This window comes from Phascolarctos cinereus, unplaced genomic scaffold (assembly GCF_003287225.1).
Source record: "Phascolarctos cinereus isolate Bilbo 61053 unplaced genomic scaffold, phaCin_HiC Scaffold_2;HRSCAF=192, whole genome shotgun sequence".
NCBI classification, from domain to species: Eukaryota; Metazoa; Chordata; class Mammalia; order Diprotodontia; family Phascolarctidae; genus Phascolarctos; species Phascolarctos cinereus.
The window spans coordinates 392,191,145-392,206,291 of NW_027555625.1; the positions used below are offsets into that span (position 1 = coordinate 392,191,145).

General features: G+C 38.8%; 1 protein-coding gene across 6 annotated transcripts in view; it reads right to left on the reverse strand.

Annotated features, from left to right (window-relative positions):
• Positions 1–867: 867 nt before the first annotated feature.
• EBF1 (EBF transcription factor 1) overlaps positions 868–15,147 on the reverse strand; it is a 456,997-nt gene continuing 442,717 nt past the window's right edge. For all 6 annotated transcript variants that reach the window (XM_020992366.2, XM_020992365.2, XM_020992364.2 and 3 more), the window contains exons 15-16: positions 13,898–14,092; positions 868–4,034 (exon numbers count right to left, since the gene is read on the reverse strand). In XM_020992366.2, coding sequence (XP_020848025.1) covers positions 4,003–4,034; positions 13,898–14,092 — 227 coding nt within the window. In that variant the 3' untranslated portion in view covers positions 868–4,002. The remainder of the gene's footprint in view (positions 4,035–13,897; positions 14,093–15,147) is intronic.

Genomic DNA, 15,147 nt, shown 5'->3' on the forward strand with positions numbered 1-15,147 from the left:
TCTCATGGAGTACCCACAGAGCCCTTGCCATAGTAATACATTACAACTGGTAGACACTGGAGGATAAATTGAATCAGTATCAGCTTTACAGGGAGAATTCAGTTTGGAGGTTCAGATATCAGTTCTAATATGCACATCTTAGTGATTAAACATCCACTTAAGAAACACCTTTCTAAGAAATTAGTCTGGTCTTACAAGGATATGTTTATTCTTGGGAACAAATTTACTCATTGGATCAAGGTCTCATTAAGCACTAATGAAAATTAGGGGAAGTGAAAATTTGTATCAATAATCCATCTACTTCTCAAGCTATTAATATGATTACAAGTAAATTTTGTTGCACTGAGAGGGAAAAACCCACTGTGCACATGACCAAAAAAAAGATGGCGCAAGGATTGGAAATCTAGTATTTCTTCAAAGAGCAATAGAATGCAATCTCCTGACTAGAAATTTCCATGAAGTTAATTAGCAAGTGTATGTGAATAGCATGATGCAACAGAGCTCCAAAATGACCAGTCCCCAAATTATAAATCAGTCATGGCCAGGGTCCTTTCTCTATGTTGACTCATGGATGAAGTAGGGCTACCTTCTCTGTGGGTCAGCACCGACACATGCAGGTCTGGCTGCTGCCAGCAGAGGGCAGCAGTACACTTTGCATACCAATTTGCATCCCAAATTAGCAACAGCCCAAAAGAGCCCCAAACAAAGAAACGGGGTGTCTAAAACTACCCTAATTGTGAGATCCATCTATTTCTTCCTTCTCAACATGTCAAGGGCAGTCTGAATAGTCTGGGACATGGGTCTCTGGAGTAATGCTGCCCTTTGGAGCATCTGAAATAGAAATAAATACACAACTAGGAGCTGTCATCACAGACAGGAAGTAACTTTAATTAAATATTGTGAAAGTTGAAAAGTTTTTACAGCTTGAATTTCTGCAAAAAAATTATAACAATCTCTACAGTAGTTAGTTTCTCTAACAATAGAACTGTACAGTGTGTGTCTATTCAAAAAAGTTTTGATAAGAAGGTGAAAGGTTAGTAGATTTAGAGATGACTTGTTTTAATTAACCTGCATCCTAGTACAACTGTGAGGCCGGGGCATCTGTTATGCAAGCCAGTCATTGAGAAACTGCATTATTCCTTTTTTTTTTCCTCCTTTTTTTCCAAACTGAAATGAGAATTGTCTTTTCTTTATTTTCCACTTAAAGCCATATTCTGTATTTAAGGGGAATCTTTTACCTTGTAAAAGGAGTTTTCTGTGGTTGGGAGCAGGGCAAAGGGCCTGAACTTCCCATCATCCAATCCCTATAAATAGAGGCAACAAGACACCAAGTGCACACATCTTACAGGCTCTTTGGATTTTGAAGAAAAGGTCTAAGCATACTGCACATGGCTGACAGATGGGCGCAGTCGTTGCTGTCCGAAGGGGGCTCCCCGCCTAGACTGAGTGAGGGTTCACAAACAGCTCAGGGGCTCACCAGACAAAATATGGCTTTAAATCATGTACATCTCCAGGCCAGAGCTTACCGAGTGAATTAGGACAACCTTTCTGAGTACAGAGAAGCTAAGCGTCAATGTGGCTTCCATTTTCCAGTTCTTTTTAAAAATTTTATTTTTCTTTCTCACCACAAAAAAAAACAAACCTGCCTTCCTCCCCATTTTCCCCACCGTGGATTCCCTCCCCTCCCCCGAAACCCCATAAAAATCGCACTCTGACAGTCTAGTGGAAACCATTGCAAAATCCATACGGGGGCATGCACAGTTGCAGCATTGTTGTAAATGATTTCTTGTAAAAAGTTACATTGTCTTAAGGTAACAAAACAGTTCTTTTGTGCTTTTCAATTCTTTTTTTTTTCTTAGAATGTTAGTGATGATTGACAGTTCTGGTGCACAGTACAATGTACAAGTGAAATGAATATGATTTGCATTGTTAAGGCATCCAATCTGCTGGTTTATATTTATGTGAAAGACAGAGGAAATATACAAGCAGACGTAAGAAAGAAAGTATTTTCATTGATTTCTATGAAGTTTCTCCCCAAATTTAATGCACAAAATGCGTCACTCCAAAGGGGAGAGATTCCATGCATATTAATAGAGTAAAACAGCATTAAGGTTTTTTTTAAGCTTCCAAAGCAAAGGATACATTTTCTTAAATCTACAGAACTAAATGCTACAAGAATAATATGCTACTTTTTTTTTGCCATATATTGGAAAAAACTTCTTAACTTACAAATAATACAAAAATAGACAATGGCTTTTGGGTTGAAATAAAAAAATGGAAGCAGGGTTTAAAACAATACTAAAAATAACTATAAATGAAGTGTTCAAAAATCACATTGAAACAGCTAATACAACTGTAGGTGACCAAACAGATCAGCACTTTTCACATAGCAAACATACACAATAAAATAAACTGAGGGGCAGGGAGGGAAAGGGAAAAAGCAATGTACAAATTCCAAAGATAAATACATTATTTATATGGATATTTTACAAAATCCCCTTTAAAACAAAAAAGAAAGCTTTTTTTAATTAATTTTGCAAGTATGTGCAAGCTAAAGGTAGTGAGCTCTCTTTGCAAAATATGCAGTAAAATCTTTTGTGATATTGAAAAACTGTCTTAAGACATTAAAATGTATAAATAGAACAACAACTTTGGCAAAAAATCACAAAAAATCTACAGTATTTATAACTACATACAAAAACACAACAGCAAAGAAAAATATCAGGTAAATGCATCCTCAGAACTTTGCTGCATCTTTGACTCTTAATTTTTAAGAACACTTCCCAGATAATGATAGCAAAATTCCTGTAGAACAAAAAGCTATGGTTTGGAGGTTTCAGCCTTTGATCGATCCCCCTCCCGCCCCCCTCCCAGTTCCACATTTCCATTTACTATTTATTCCAAAGCACTTAACCTGTTGCTTAACCTATTATGTTACAAACAGTAAGGGTCGACTAATACAGGAGCTATCTGAGTGGGACACGGGTGAAATTCCTGCACTGCACCTCTTGTCAGTTCCTTGCAATGATGCGAAGTCGGCCTATGAGAAGAGTCAATTGCAATACTTTTTTTTTTCCTTTTAAATGGAGGGGTAGAGGATAGATTTTGGCTTGAAAACACATGAGTGTGTTGTCTAGAGTCTTATGCCTGGACCCTGTTCCATGAAGTCTCAAAGGAGATTTTTACACGAATACAGACTATCAGACCAAACTCTCTAGAGGCCACTGACTTCAGAAGATTCTGCTATATTAGCAAAAGACAATGGCAGCAGGTTTCAATATGCAGTTTCAGCAATCTATCTAGAGGCACTGAATTTTTGGAGTGGAAGAAAAAGATGTGATCATTTAAATCGCTTAACTTTCCAGGTTGCATTTATTTACATGATTACTTAAGACAATGAGAAAAAAGAGATCAATAAGCTTGTACTCCTATGGGGTGACAGGTTAAGTTAGATACTGAAAATGCATTGTATGAGCAAACTACCACTTGATATGCATTTAAGGCGTAAGAGCCGACCCTTGGTCTTCTAGAAAACTAACTGGCATTCCTATTCTGTCCCATACAAGCTTTTTTTAAAAAAACTTTTTCTTTTTGTAAATGTCACTGCTTCATTCTCCCTTGACACAGCTTTAAAAACATCATAAATTAAAACATGGAGTCTTATTTATAGTGTCCCTCATATATAGCTTTACAGTTTATAAAAGACAAATGATTGTTGAGTTAAGCTTTAAAAAAAAAAGTGGATTTTCTTTTATCAACACAGAATAAATATATCTCCCAAATACTTGGGATGTACAACTTTAACCAACACCCTGCACTTGCAGATTCCTTCCAATTTCAGTATTTGCAAGGTCGGTGATTTTGTTTGTTTAAAAATCTGCAGTTATTGTGACTCCTCTTAAAAAGGCCTGAGTTAAAAGTTCCACTCTGGGACTTGTATCAGATTTCTCTCTGTAGCAGGATCCAACCTCTTCATTAATAAAATTCTTCAAGGCAATTCTTTCACATGGGAGGGACAATCATGCCAGATATAGCTGTTGAAAGAGAAGGAGGGGGGAAAAAGAAGTCAATGTTTTTGAATGCAGATTTCTCACTGGGAGGAGGAAAACACAATGTGGGATTGAGTGTGCTCATCTGTTCTGTAATTTGATTTTGTTATAAAACAGGGATTGTATTTTTTTTTATCAACACACATATATAAAATATATGTGTGTGTAACAAAATAACTAAACACTTCTCCAAATCTGATTTCAATTTTGAAACATAGTTGGAAAGTTACATAGTTTGAATGCCACTGGGAAAGTTGAGACCTAAAACTCTGCAAAATATAGAGAGAATTTTCATTAAGTTAGTGACTCTTTTTCTCTCTCCTCCCCTTGCCCCCATGAGAATGGCCAAACATAATCCCATCTGCCAGCAGTTTACACAGAAAGCTATGGTGTTTTGCATTCTGTAGACACAAACACTAGGGGTATCTGGCTGTAAACAATTCTTTGGTTAGTTCATTTCCGTGCCCATGTCTGGGAAGAGAGAGAGAGATCCCTAGCTTCAGTCTGCATTATGCACTGTGGATGAACTTTTTTTCTGTCTGTAAAGGAAAGAAAAAGAGAGGAGGAAAAGGCCAGTTTTTATGGGCCTCCCAAAAAAAAGATGATGTCTTCCACGTTGAGGCAGTTGTTCAAACTGAGCCTCTGAAGCCTAACTTGGCTTCTGGAAAATGCAGAACCAAGAGGAGAGCAGGGAAAGACTAGTAGGATACTGGAAGACTCCATGAACCAGGAGTCAAGAGGCCCAAGTTTTAGTCTCAGCTAATGTGACCTTTGGTATGTTACCTAATTTCTCTGGACCTCAGTTTCCTCATCTATATGGTATTTTGGACTGAATGATCTCTTTAGTGCTATGACCCTATGAAGACTAACCAGACAGTCCAGAGACTTGAGTGAAGATCCCGGAAGGTAGAAAGACAGAGGTCTTGGGCAAGAGAAGCCCACTGGCTCAGCCACCAAACATTCTTTGTAGCCTTGGTCAACTCGTCTGGTGTCAGATGGGGATACTATCAGTTCTACCTGTTTCTCAGGCTTCTATAATGGTCATTTGAGATCTCCTATGTGAAAGAACTTGGAAAATCTGTAAAGCACTATACAAACATGAGGAGTTATATTACTGGGATGGGGCTGGGGGTGAGAAGAGCTTGATTTGCAACCAAACAAATAATCACAAGTACATTGATCTTTTATTTAAAAGCAATCTAGGGATGAGGATTGATTTCCTTGTATAGGGAATTCCGAGAACAGGCAGCACCTTCTCTGCGGATCAGTATAGAGAAGGGCCTAGAGCCCTGAGAAGTTAAGTGACTTGCCCAGGGTCACACAGCCAGTAGAAATATATCAAAGGGAGAACTTGAACCTAGATATTCCTTGCTCTGAGGCCAGCTTACAACTATCCACTATACAATACTTCCTCTCTCAGAAAGAAATATAGCATATACCTAAATCGTTTTCCCCCTTAGAATTGAATTAAATTCTGAATAAATTATGATAGAGAAGATTATAGTTGGTCAGAAAGGATGGGCAGTTGTTGGCATAGTTGACCCATAAAAGGAGGCACAGTGAAGGGATTTCTGGGGCAGTGGGCTAGAGGACAATTAAAAAGAAAGAGTCTTTACTTCAATCTTATTTGAGAATTCCACATTTAGAGAAAGGGTTGTTCCCAGGAAGTTGCCCTCTCCATCTCCTAGCCTTCCTGGCCAAAATGTGATTTCATGGATTTTTTTTTTAAACAGCTCAAGTAAAATTGGGGGTTAGCATATCTCAGCCAGGTTCAGGCTCTCAAGCTTTCCTTCCCCACCCCCAAGACATTTTAAAGTTAAAAAAAATGTATTTTGTCAAACACTTTTTCCGTTAATTTTTAAACCCATCTGTATTTTCAGGGAAATTGAATCCACATGTTTCTGATTCATTTACACGTAAATCATCCAAATGTTGTTTTGCAAGAACTGCTTGTGATCCAACAACTCCTGCAGTCTTTTTCATAAGCCTTCCTAAGCCTTTTTTCTTAGAAACAGGAAGTTGTCTCTTGCCAAGAGCAGACCAGCTTAAACCCCCAAAGGTTTGAGTCCAGTTTGAAACCCAGACCCCCCAAGATTCAAGAGGGTCTTATATTTGATTGAATCTGAGAATTCAACTGTGATGAAGCCTGGTGAAATGGATTGCAGTTCCCCAAAATAAATATGTTTCAAATGTAACATCTAACCATGCCATGTACTTTGTTCAGAGGACCTTTAACCCACAATGTGTATACTACATGGTATTTTTGACATTTACTCCCTTTCCTCACCACTGAAATGGGTTCAGGCACATTAAAGAGACTGCTTTCATGAAGTAGTCTAAGGTTAGATTGATAGCCAACACCTTCTTGGATAGATCTTCTTTACATTGAAAGTCTACTCTAAAAAGGTTAGTGTTAAATGAGGTCCCAGGATCTATCTACATACATGTGTCTACATGGCTAACTTTGACTACGTCAACCCAGTGCAGAACAAGCAGAGATTTGACAAATGTCTAACTAATGCGGTCTATAGAAATAGCCAAAAGACATAATTTATGCCAAAAAAAGAGAAAGATCATGTTTACATAACCATACGTTGCAAGCCCCAAAGTAGGTTTTGGGGACTAAACTATATGTTTTAAATGCCTCTGCTAACAAAATCAGGGTCTCCAGGGATGTCAGCAATTACTAATCCAACTGCCTCATTTTATCAGACAAAACTGCGCTTGGGTTTTGTCCACATAGTCTAGAAAACGAAGTTAATTGAAACTTGTCGATATAAAATGCAATCCGGTATCAAGTTAGTCTGCCTTGGACCCCATTTTAAAGAGATTTCATTTTTCTACAAATGATAAAAAGGCAATCGAAGATGATACATCTAAAGAACAGCAAGGCTCTGTGGATATATTCTTGTATGTCTGCTGCAATGCTACAATTTAATACTATCTGTGATGGGGTTAGAAGCACATAATTAAAACATTCAACAACATTGCCATCACTTACATTTCTTGGTGCCCACTCAGTATTTAAAGGCTCACATGAGGACACCAAATTCAGTGGTGCTATTATCTCTGAAATGTAACAATGGAAGGCATGCTGGATTGGGAGTCACAGGTCCTACGTTCAAATACTGACCGCTACTTATCATCTGACCTTAGGCAAGTCTCAGCATCTCTGGGTCTCATTTTTCTCCTCTAAAAACTGAGAAGGTTGAACTAGATGCCCTTGGTCCCTTTCTAGTCTACATCTCTGATCCTATTATCTCCCTATAGGTGGGCACTTTGCCCAGGAGGAACTCGATTCAATTAACAAGCTGGCAATTAAGTGCTGACTACAAGTACAGTACTACGGTTGGCACTAGAAATACAAAGACAAAAGTGAAAAAGGTTTTGCCTTCAAGAACTTACAGGTTAAAAAAGAAAAGAATCACATTCTTTACATATATGTTGCCAATCAGCTAGCCTTTGAGAAATAGCTGTATTAAAACCTAATGGATAAAGATTTAAACATTGTCCATGATAGCAATAGTAACAAAAAGTAAGTAAAATTTATTAAAACTGAATGCATACTCGAACAATACTGTAATTAAAAAACCATAATGTGCAAAAAACCTTACATGTTATTGGGAGATATGATATATAAATGACAAGTAAATATGAGATAATTTGAGAAGACTGAGTATTATAATAACAAGAAATCAGAAAAGGTGGTAGAACCTAGGCTGAACTCAGAAGGACATCCTATATTCCAAGATACAGAGGTGAAAGAGGCCTGGAGGGCCTGTGCAAAGACATACGGATATAGGAGGTAGAAGGCCAAATCCAGAAAATAGCAAGTAGCTTAGAAGAAATGAGGAGGGGAGAAATTTGGTGGATGCATGAGCTTTCAGTGCTTGTGGCTGCTGTTACATTTCATATTTCACCTGGTCATCTTCTAGCCATCTGCCCTGCTGGCTTTGCCATGAAATGTTACAACTTCCTGGACCACTGTTTCTCCAAAGACTATTCCATAGTGGACTTAACCCATTTAGCTTTGGAATTGCCCAGTCACCTACCCGCCCTCCCTATCCCAACTGGTGAGTTTAAGAGGCCAAACTCATATGTCCCCAACCTACTCAGCCACCCCCAGCCAAGCTTCACACTCTACCATAGCCATCATTCGCCTTACAGTTGTTCATGTCCTCGCCCTTTCTACTTCTTCCTCTGATAACAACAATAAACTTAATAGTCATTGCTACTAAAAAGGATGCATCAATGGACTCCCCAAAGACTCTACTCACCATCTCTGTGGCTTGCTAAATCAAAATGTTCCTCTCAGGCAACCATTCCCTCACATATCTTATTTCCTTTTATTAAGAGCGTAAGCTCCTAGAGGCCAGAAACTGCCTTGCTTTTGTATGTGTCTCTAATATAGTAAGTATTTAATAAATGCTTCATTCATTCATTCAAAGTAAGGCTGGTGTCAGATTTCCAGGGGCCTTAACTGCCAGCTAGAAGCATTTGTATTATATCTTAGCCCAGGGGTGGAACCTGTGGCCTGAAGGCCACTTGTGCCTCTCTAGGTCCTCAAGTGTGGCCCTTTGAGTTCAAACTTCACAGAACAAACCCCCCTTAATAAAAGGATTTGTTCTGTAAAACTTGGACTCACACAAGGACCTAGAAGTTCCTCACCCTGTCCTAGAGGCAATAAGTTGCTATGTAAAATTCTTAAACAGAAGCATGACATTATCATAGGATGATTATTTTGGCAGTTGTTTGGAGAATGGATTGAAGAGGGGAAATACAAAGAAGCAGGGTGAGGTCTGCAAGAGTCCAGATAAGAGGTGATAGGGCCCCCGACTTAGGATGAAGTACATAAGAATGGAGAGAAAGGGATGGTAGTGGTATTAGCAATTTGGTTTGAAATCTACTACAATTTAATTTAATGACTGTTGTGGTCCCTTGATAAGAACTGTGTCAAAGTAGAAAGATTTGCAGATTTGTGGTAATTGGGGAAATGATAAAATGTTTTCTTCCCAGACACTGCTATATTACAAGAATCAAGAAAAAAGAAAGCCACAAAATTTGCTGTTTGTTTGCACAACTTTCTGTGGATGAAGAGGTAGGATTAGGACTTGGTGGGATAGGTGAAATGGAAACTGAAGAGGATTAAAATCCACAAAAGTTTGCTTTGGATAACCCTGGCTTTTTCTTTTCAAATTACAAATGCTATTTTTATTGACATGATGAAGATCGTGATATAGAAGGACATTTTCTGATCCTATCATGAAAACCTTCATGGAACAGGACTTAGGGTCCTCAAAACCCCATAAGAATACTAAATTCAGAGTGCCCAAGGTTAACATTGCGGCTTGTGATTGGTCACAAGACCAACATCTCCAGCCAAGGAGAAGGAAGACAATGTCCCATGGAAATGTGGAATTATAAGTCATGAGAATGTTGCCTCCAGCTTTTCACCTGGGAAGGCAAATCGCCCAAGGAAGCTCATGGTCAAGATTTAGGAATGACATCATCTAACTGAATACCTTCAGTAACAAGGTCTCTGGGCATCTTTTCCCTCTCTGATGTTGAGAGACAAGATTAAAATATCTCATACTATGGGATATTTTTGAAAGAGAATAAAACTACAGTATCAATTTATGAAAAATTAGAATTTTTTTAAAAAGAAATGCCATGATATGATTTTGAGGAATATATAGTAACTGGGATTAAACTTGCAAAGTGTCTTAGGGTGGTTAAGGACCACACTGGTTAGAAAACAGAATTTCTTTGCATATAGGCTTGAACCTTTAAAAAAGAAATGCATTTCAGAGAAAAATATAATTTGGCATAAAATGAAAAGAAACCCAATTTAACCTAAAAGGCAATCATTCATATTTTATACAAGTCAGATTTGGTATGAAATGTGCTCTCTATTCAGACCAATATAGTAAACATGAATGACAAGTTTACTAGACTGTTAGATATCTTGTAAATATGATTTACTGAGATTTTAGTAAAACATTTGAAAAAATTGCTTGTGCTGTTCTTAAGGTCAGGATGAGGAGAGGTTGGTTAGAAATTGTATAATTAGGTAAAATTGGAACTGGTTGGCCAGACCCAAAGAGTGGTCAACAAGGAAAGTGGTCTCTAGTGGAGTGTCATAGTGATCTGTGCTTTTCCCTGTTCTGTTTAACATTTTCATTAGTGACCTAAATGAAGGCCTAGAGGGAGCATGGTCATTAAATTAGAAGAAGACCCAAAGCTAGTAAGAATAGCTACTACAGGACAGAATCAGGATGTAAAACATTCTTGAAAGACTGGTACATTGATTAAGATCCAATAAGTTGATGTTTAATATGAATAAATACAAATTCTTGAACTCAGGTTCAAAAATCACCTAGAGATATGGCTAGATAACAGTTGACCTGAAAAAACTATCTGAGGGGTTGGTGGACTGCAAGCTCAAGATCTGCGTTATGACAGCCAAAGACACTGTTGCAATCATAGGCTGCCCTGAGAAACTTGGTGTCCAGGATGAGTCAGGCTATATATGGAATATTCAGCTGAGATTCATGGGTCAGACTAGAGGAATGATATTGATAAAGTGAAGAGAACTTAAACGAATATGGTAAAGGGTCTCAAAATCATGATAAATTGATACCTGCTGAAGGACTTAGGGATGTTTAACCTACAGAAAACTTGGTGGGGGGGGAGCATGATAGCTATCTTCCTGTATTTGAAGGGCTGTCATTTGAAAAAGCAATTAGACTTGTTTGCTTGAACTTGTTCATAAAACTATGAGAAAACAGAGAAGCATTTTTCTGGCTTGACATAAAGGAAGAAAACTCTTTCTAATAATTAAGGCCATCCCAAAGTGGAATGGGCTGATGCAGGAGGTTAGTGAGCTCCCTTAAATAAATGCTGAATGACCTCTGGCTTGGAAAGTTCTAGAAAAGGTTGGAATAGATGGACTCCGAAAGGTTCCTTCTAATTTGGAGAGTGTATGATTTGAAAATAGTACAGCCATTGTCTATTATTGATATAAAAAAAACCCCATGATTAAATAAAAAGTGGAAGAGAAGGTCAGGATGTTTTCTGGGTCTGTCAAAACTGGGTGGGTCATGGGGGTCAGCCAGTCTGTAAGCCTTTTCTTTAGCCATTTCACTAAGACTTTCTCCACAACAATCCTAGGTGTGAATTTCAGAGCTCCATTCAGCTCTAATGTCAAAGTCTACCCCATTTTTTTAAAACTTTTAATCACTTATCTGGCTACCCCTTGGACTTGATGCTCTGGCCCCAAAACTGATTCACCATCTCCCACCCCCACCTGAATCCAGCCCTAGCTGGAACCCCGGCCAATAAACGCTGCAGCAATGCTTAGCTCTGAAAGGTAACGTAATGTGTTACTTCTCCTCCATGCACCACCACTCAGCTGTCGATTAAAAGTCTTGTTATATTTTGTTTTTGACGTCAGATCAGTTTTTAACAAGACCTGCGATTGATAGCTCAAGAAGGGTAGATTTCCACTTCCCATGGTAGATTTGTGCTTTCCACATATTATATTATTATTCAAACTCCTTACAACTGACTTTAAGGATTACACACTCCTGGTCTGCCAGTTTGAAAGTACACTAACTACAATGTTAAGTTATTTTTAGCAATCAGTTAAATCAGAAAGTCAGGCTTTTATGAATGGATTCATTCTCCTCTGTGGATGTATGCATTTTATATCATGAATAATGCTGTCTAAAACATCACTTCAGAGTCAGTTTTTTTCTACCTCTTTAAGAAAATTGACTAGCTGAAATGAATCAGGAAGGACCTTGACCAGCGGGGCTGCCTGAGCAATTAATGGTAGTCAGAAATGGCTTGAACATGATGGTTGGCAAAAGGCGGTGTAGGGTAGTAGGGAAAGAACTAAAAGAGGTAAGCTCCTCCCCAGACTGACTAACCACCGAACACTGGCTGAGTCATAGACTTTCTGTGAGCCACTGCTTCTTCATCTATAAGGATGGGAATAATACTGCTTGTAAGTACAGCTTTTTCACAGAGTTGTGATAAAAGTGTTTTGTAAACTGTAAAGCAATAGATTAGTGGCTCTTAACTTGGAATCCATGGACTAAGACAGACCATTTCAATGGAAATGGTTTCCTTTGTAATCTTACATATTTTATTTTATGTATTTAAAATGTTATTTTTAAATTTAAATGTTATTTAAAATGTTTTGATCCCAAGACTGCCAAAGGGATCCATGACACATGCAAAAAAAAAATAAAAATAAAAAGGTGAAGAATCTCTACATTGGATGAATGTAGGATGCTATCATTGCTACAAAGGTGGCAAAAGTTATAGCTTTTGGAGGAGACCTTACTCCTGGAGTATCCAGTTGAGAATTACAGAAAATAATTGCACTCACTCCCACCTGTTTTTTTTTCAACAAATCAAGTTAAAGTTTCCTGCCAAGGGAATAAGTTATTCTAATCATATCATTACCATATTACATAATTATTCTATAATATAATATGCTAGAATTAATATATCTCATATAATAATAATTGCTCACATTAATGAACCACCAATTGACTAAAGCATCAAGTGCCTAGCACCTAGTAGGTACTTAATAAATGCTTGTTGACTGATCAAAAAGTATTACATTTATATCATCTAGCTGACAGTGGTGGGAAACCTGTGGCCCTCTGGGTCCTCAAGTGTGGCCCTTTGACTGAATCCAAACTTCACAGAACAAATCTCCTTAATAAAAGAATTTGTTCTATAAAACCTGGACTCAATCAAAAGGTCACACCCAAGGACCTAGAAGGCCACACGTAGCTACAAGGCCGTAGGTTCCCTACCCCTGATAGCACTTTAAAAGTTTTCAGAGCACTTTCTCTACTACTACTGATAAGACAAGTGTTGCTAATCCTAGTATATATAAGAAGAAAATGAGGTTCAGAGAAATTTCCCATAGGAAGCCTAACTCAAGGCAGAAGTGGTTAGCTTGGTCCCACCTTCGAATCCGAGTATGAAGGTCACCTCAAAAGGTGTGCAGGTTTTTCTTTGAATAATCTGGGGACTACAGGGCAGGCAGTGGGGAGCAAATGAAGAGAATGAAATGGACACATTGGCCCTTGGAAGTCTCTTTACTTCCAACTGAAGCTTCACCTCAATTTTCTGTGGCAGGTTTGAACTAGAATAGGCTTAGGCAGCTCAGATGGCTGTCACAAGTGATGGGCTTTCAATGACAATGGTCCAGTACGACCAAAATCAGAGTCTAAGCTTGACCGTGATAACACCAGTGCTTGTGATAAAACAAGAACACCTAGAGCTGAGAGCCCTGTGTCATTCTCCCATAGCAGTGCGTGAGCTCCAGTCCCCTACAACAGTGAGGAGGATTGCGTACACATACATTGTGACAAAGGCAAAAGGAAGGGAAGATTGAGTGACGTACTTCAGGAGAAGGCCAGTCCCTGGAGAGACCCTGCAGTGGAGTACTTGCTAGAGTCCACAAAAGACTGGTCTGATAATGACGACAACAGGGAATAAGAGAGGAGAAAAGAAAAAGGATGGTATTAGTAAAGGAAACAGTACTTTGGAACAAAACACTTGAGTCTGAACTTACAAGTGGCATTTCCCTTTCAGTAGAATTAGTGGAGTTAGACACAGATGAGGCTGCTATTTGGGCAGCACTGGAGGGGTGGGGGGAGGACATAGTAAAGTTGGTTAACGCTTAAAGGAATGGAGGAGGGAAGACAGGGTGAGACAGGGGATGGGTCACTTTCGCGACTATTAAAGAGTGGGTCCAGGGCCGGTAAGTTCGGTGCCTCTAAGGTTAAGAGGGTAGGGCCAGCCCCACTGTGGACCCCAGTTACCTTGCAGGCTGTTCCCATTGGTGCTGGTGCAGGTGGGAGGTGGGGAAGTCTGTGGTCTCACAACTGGAGCAAAAGCACTCTTCTGTTTCACTGCTGAGACCATGTTGGCTGGTGAGAAAGAGAAGATCCCAGAAGAACTGCTACAGTTAGAGGGGAGGCTTGTAGAGGAGGCCATGGTCGGACTTGATGGCACGACTGAAAAAACAGAAAAAAAAAACCCTTCTTTATTGGGAATTTTGAGGTCCTCAGAGCAGCAGCTATGCTTGCAATTCAGCTCTGAATTCTTCCCATGCTCCCCACCCTCACCGTGCTCTACCACCACGGGAGGCCACAGTTTCCTCTTTGCCTGATCTGACTTTTGATATACATGGCCCAGTCTTCCCAAGTAGACATCAACTCTGAGAGCAGGGGCTATGATTTCTTAACAATTAAGAACTATTTATTGAGCACCTACTTATATGTCAGATTCTTTGGGAGATATAGACATATGTATTTCTTCAAGTTTTTTTGTATCCTTCACAATACTAGTACAGTGCTTATGTATAATAAATATTCAATGTATTTGTTGATTTATAAGAATTATCACTATGTGTATACATATATAGTATCTGGCTGCATATATTTATGTATTATATATGGATACACATATAATCATGCATGTGTGTATATGCATGTATGTAGACATATGAGTATATATATGTGTATATGTGTATATATGTATGTGTGTGTGTGTGTGCATGTGTGTATATTCACACACACGGATAGAATAGGGACTGGATGTGAGTTTTCATTGGTACAAGGAATATGCCAAGTCAGAAGAGGAAACTCTTTCTTCCAATGCAGGCTGTCACCACTATCATGTATAGTCTTGGTTGCTTAGAGCCCTGAGATGTTAACTGACTTGTCCTGGGTGATCCAGCCAGTAGATGTCAGAGATGGGACTGTAATCCAAGTCTTTAGCTTTGAGGCCAGCTCTGTATCAACTATACCACACTGTCCTTCGTATAAGTGTGCACATACATATACAGAAAGGCATGTGCATGTGTACACACATAATACCATGATATTTAAGTACTGTCTGGTACTCAAGAGATCAGTATGATGACTAATGATGGGAAAACTTTGGCAGTACTAGGGGGAGAGAATATTAACTGACCAGGAGACCTGAGAAAGTTGGGACAGATGTATATCTTCCACCAGCCAAGATCTCCTTTAGACTTGGTCTTTAATCTTTTGGCACTATGATTTAG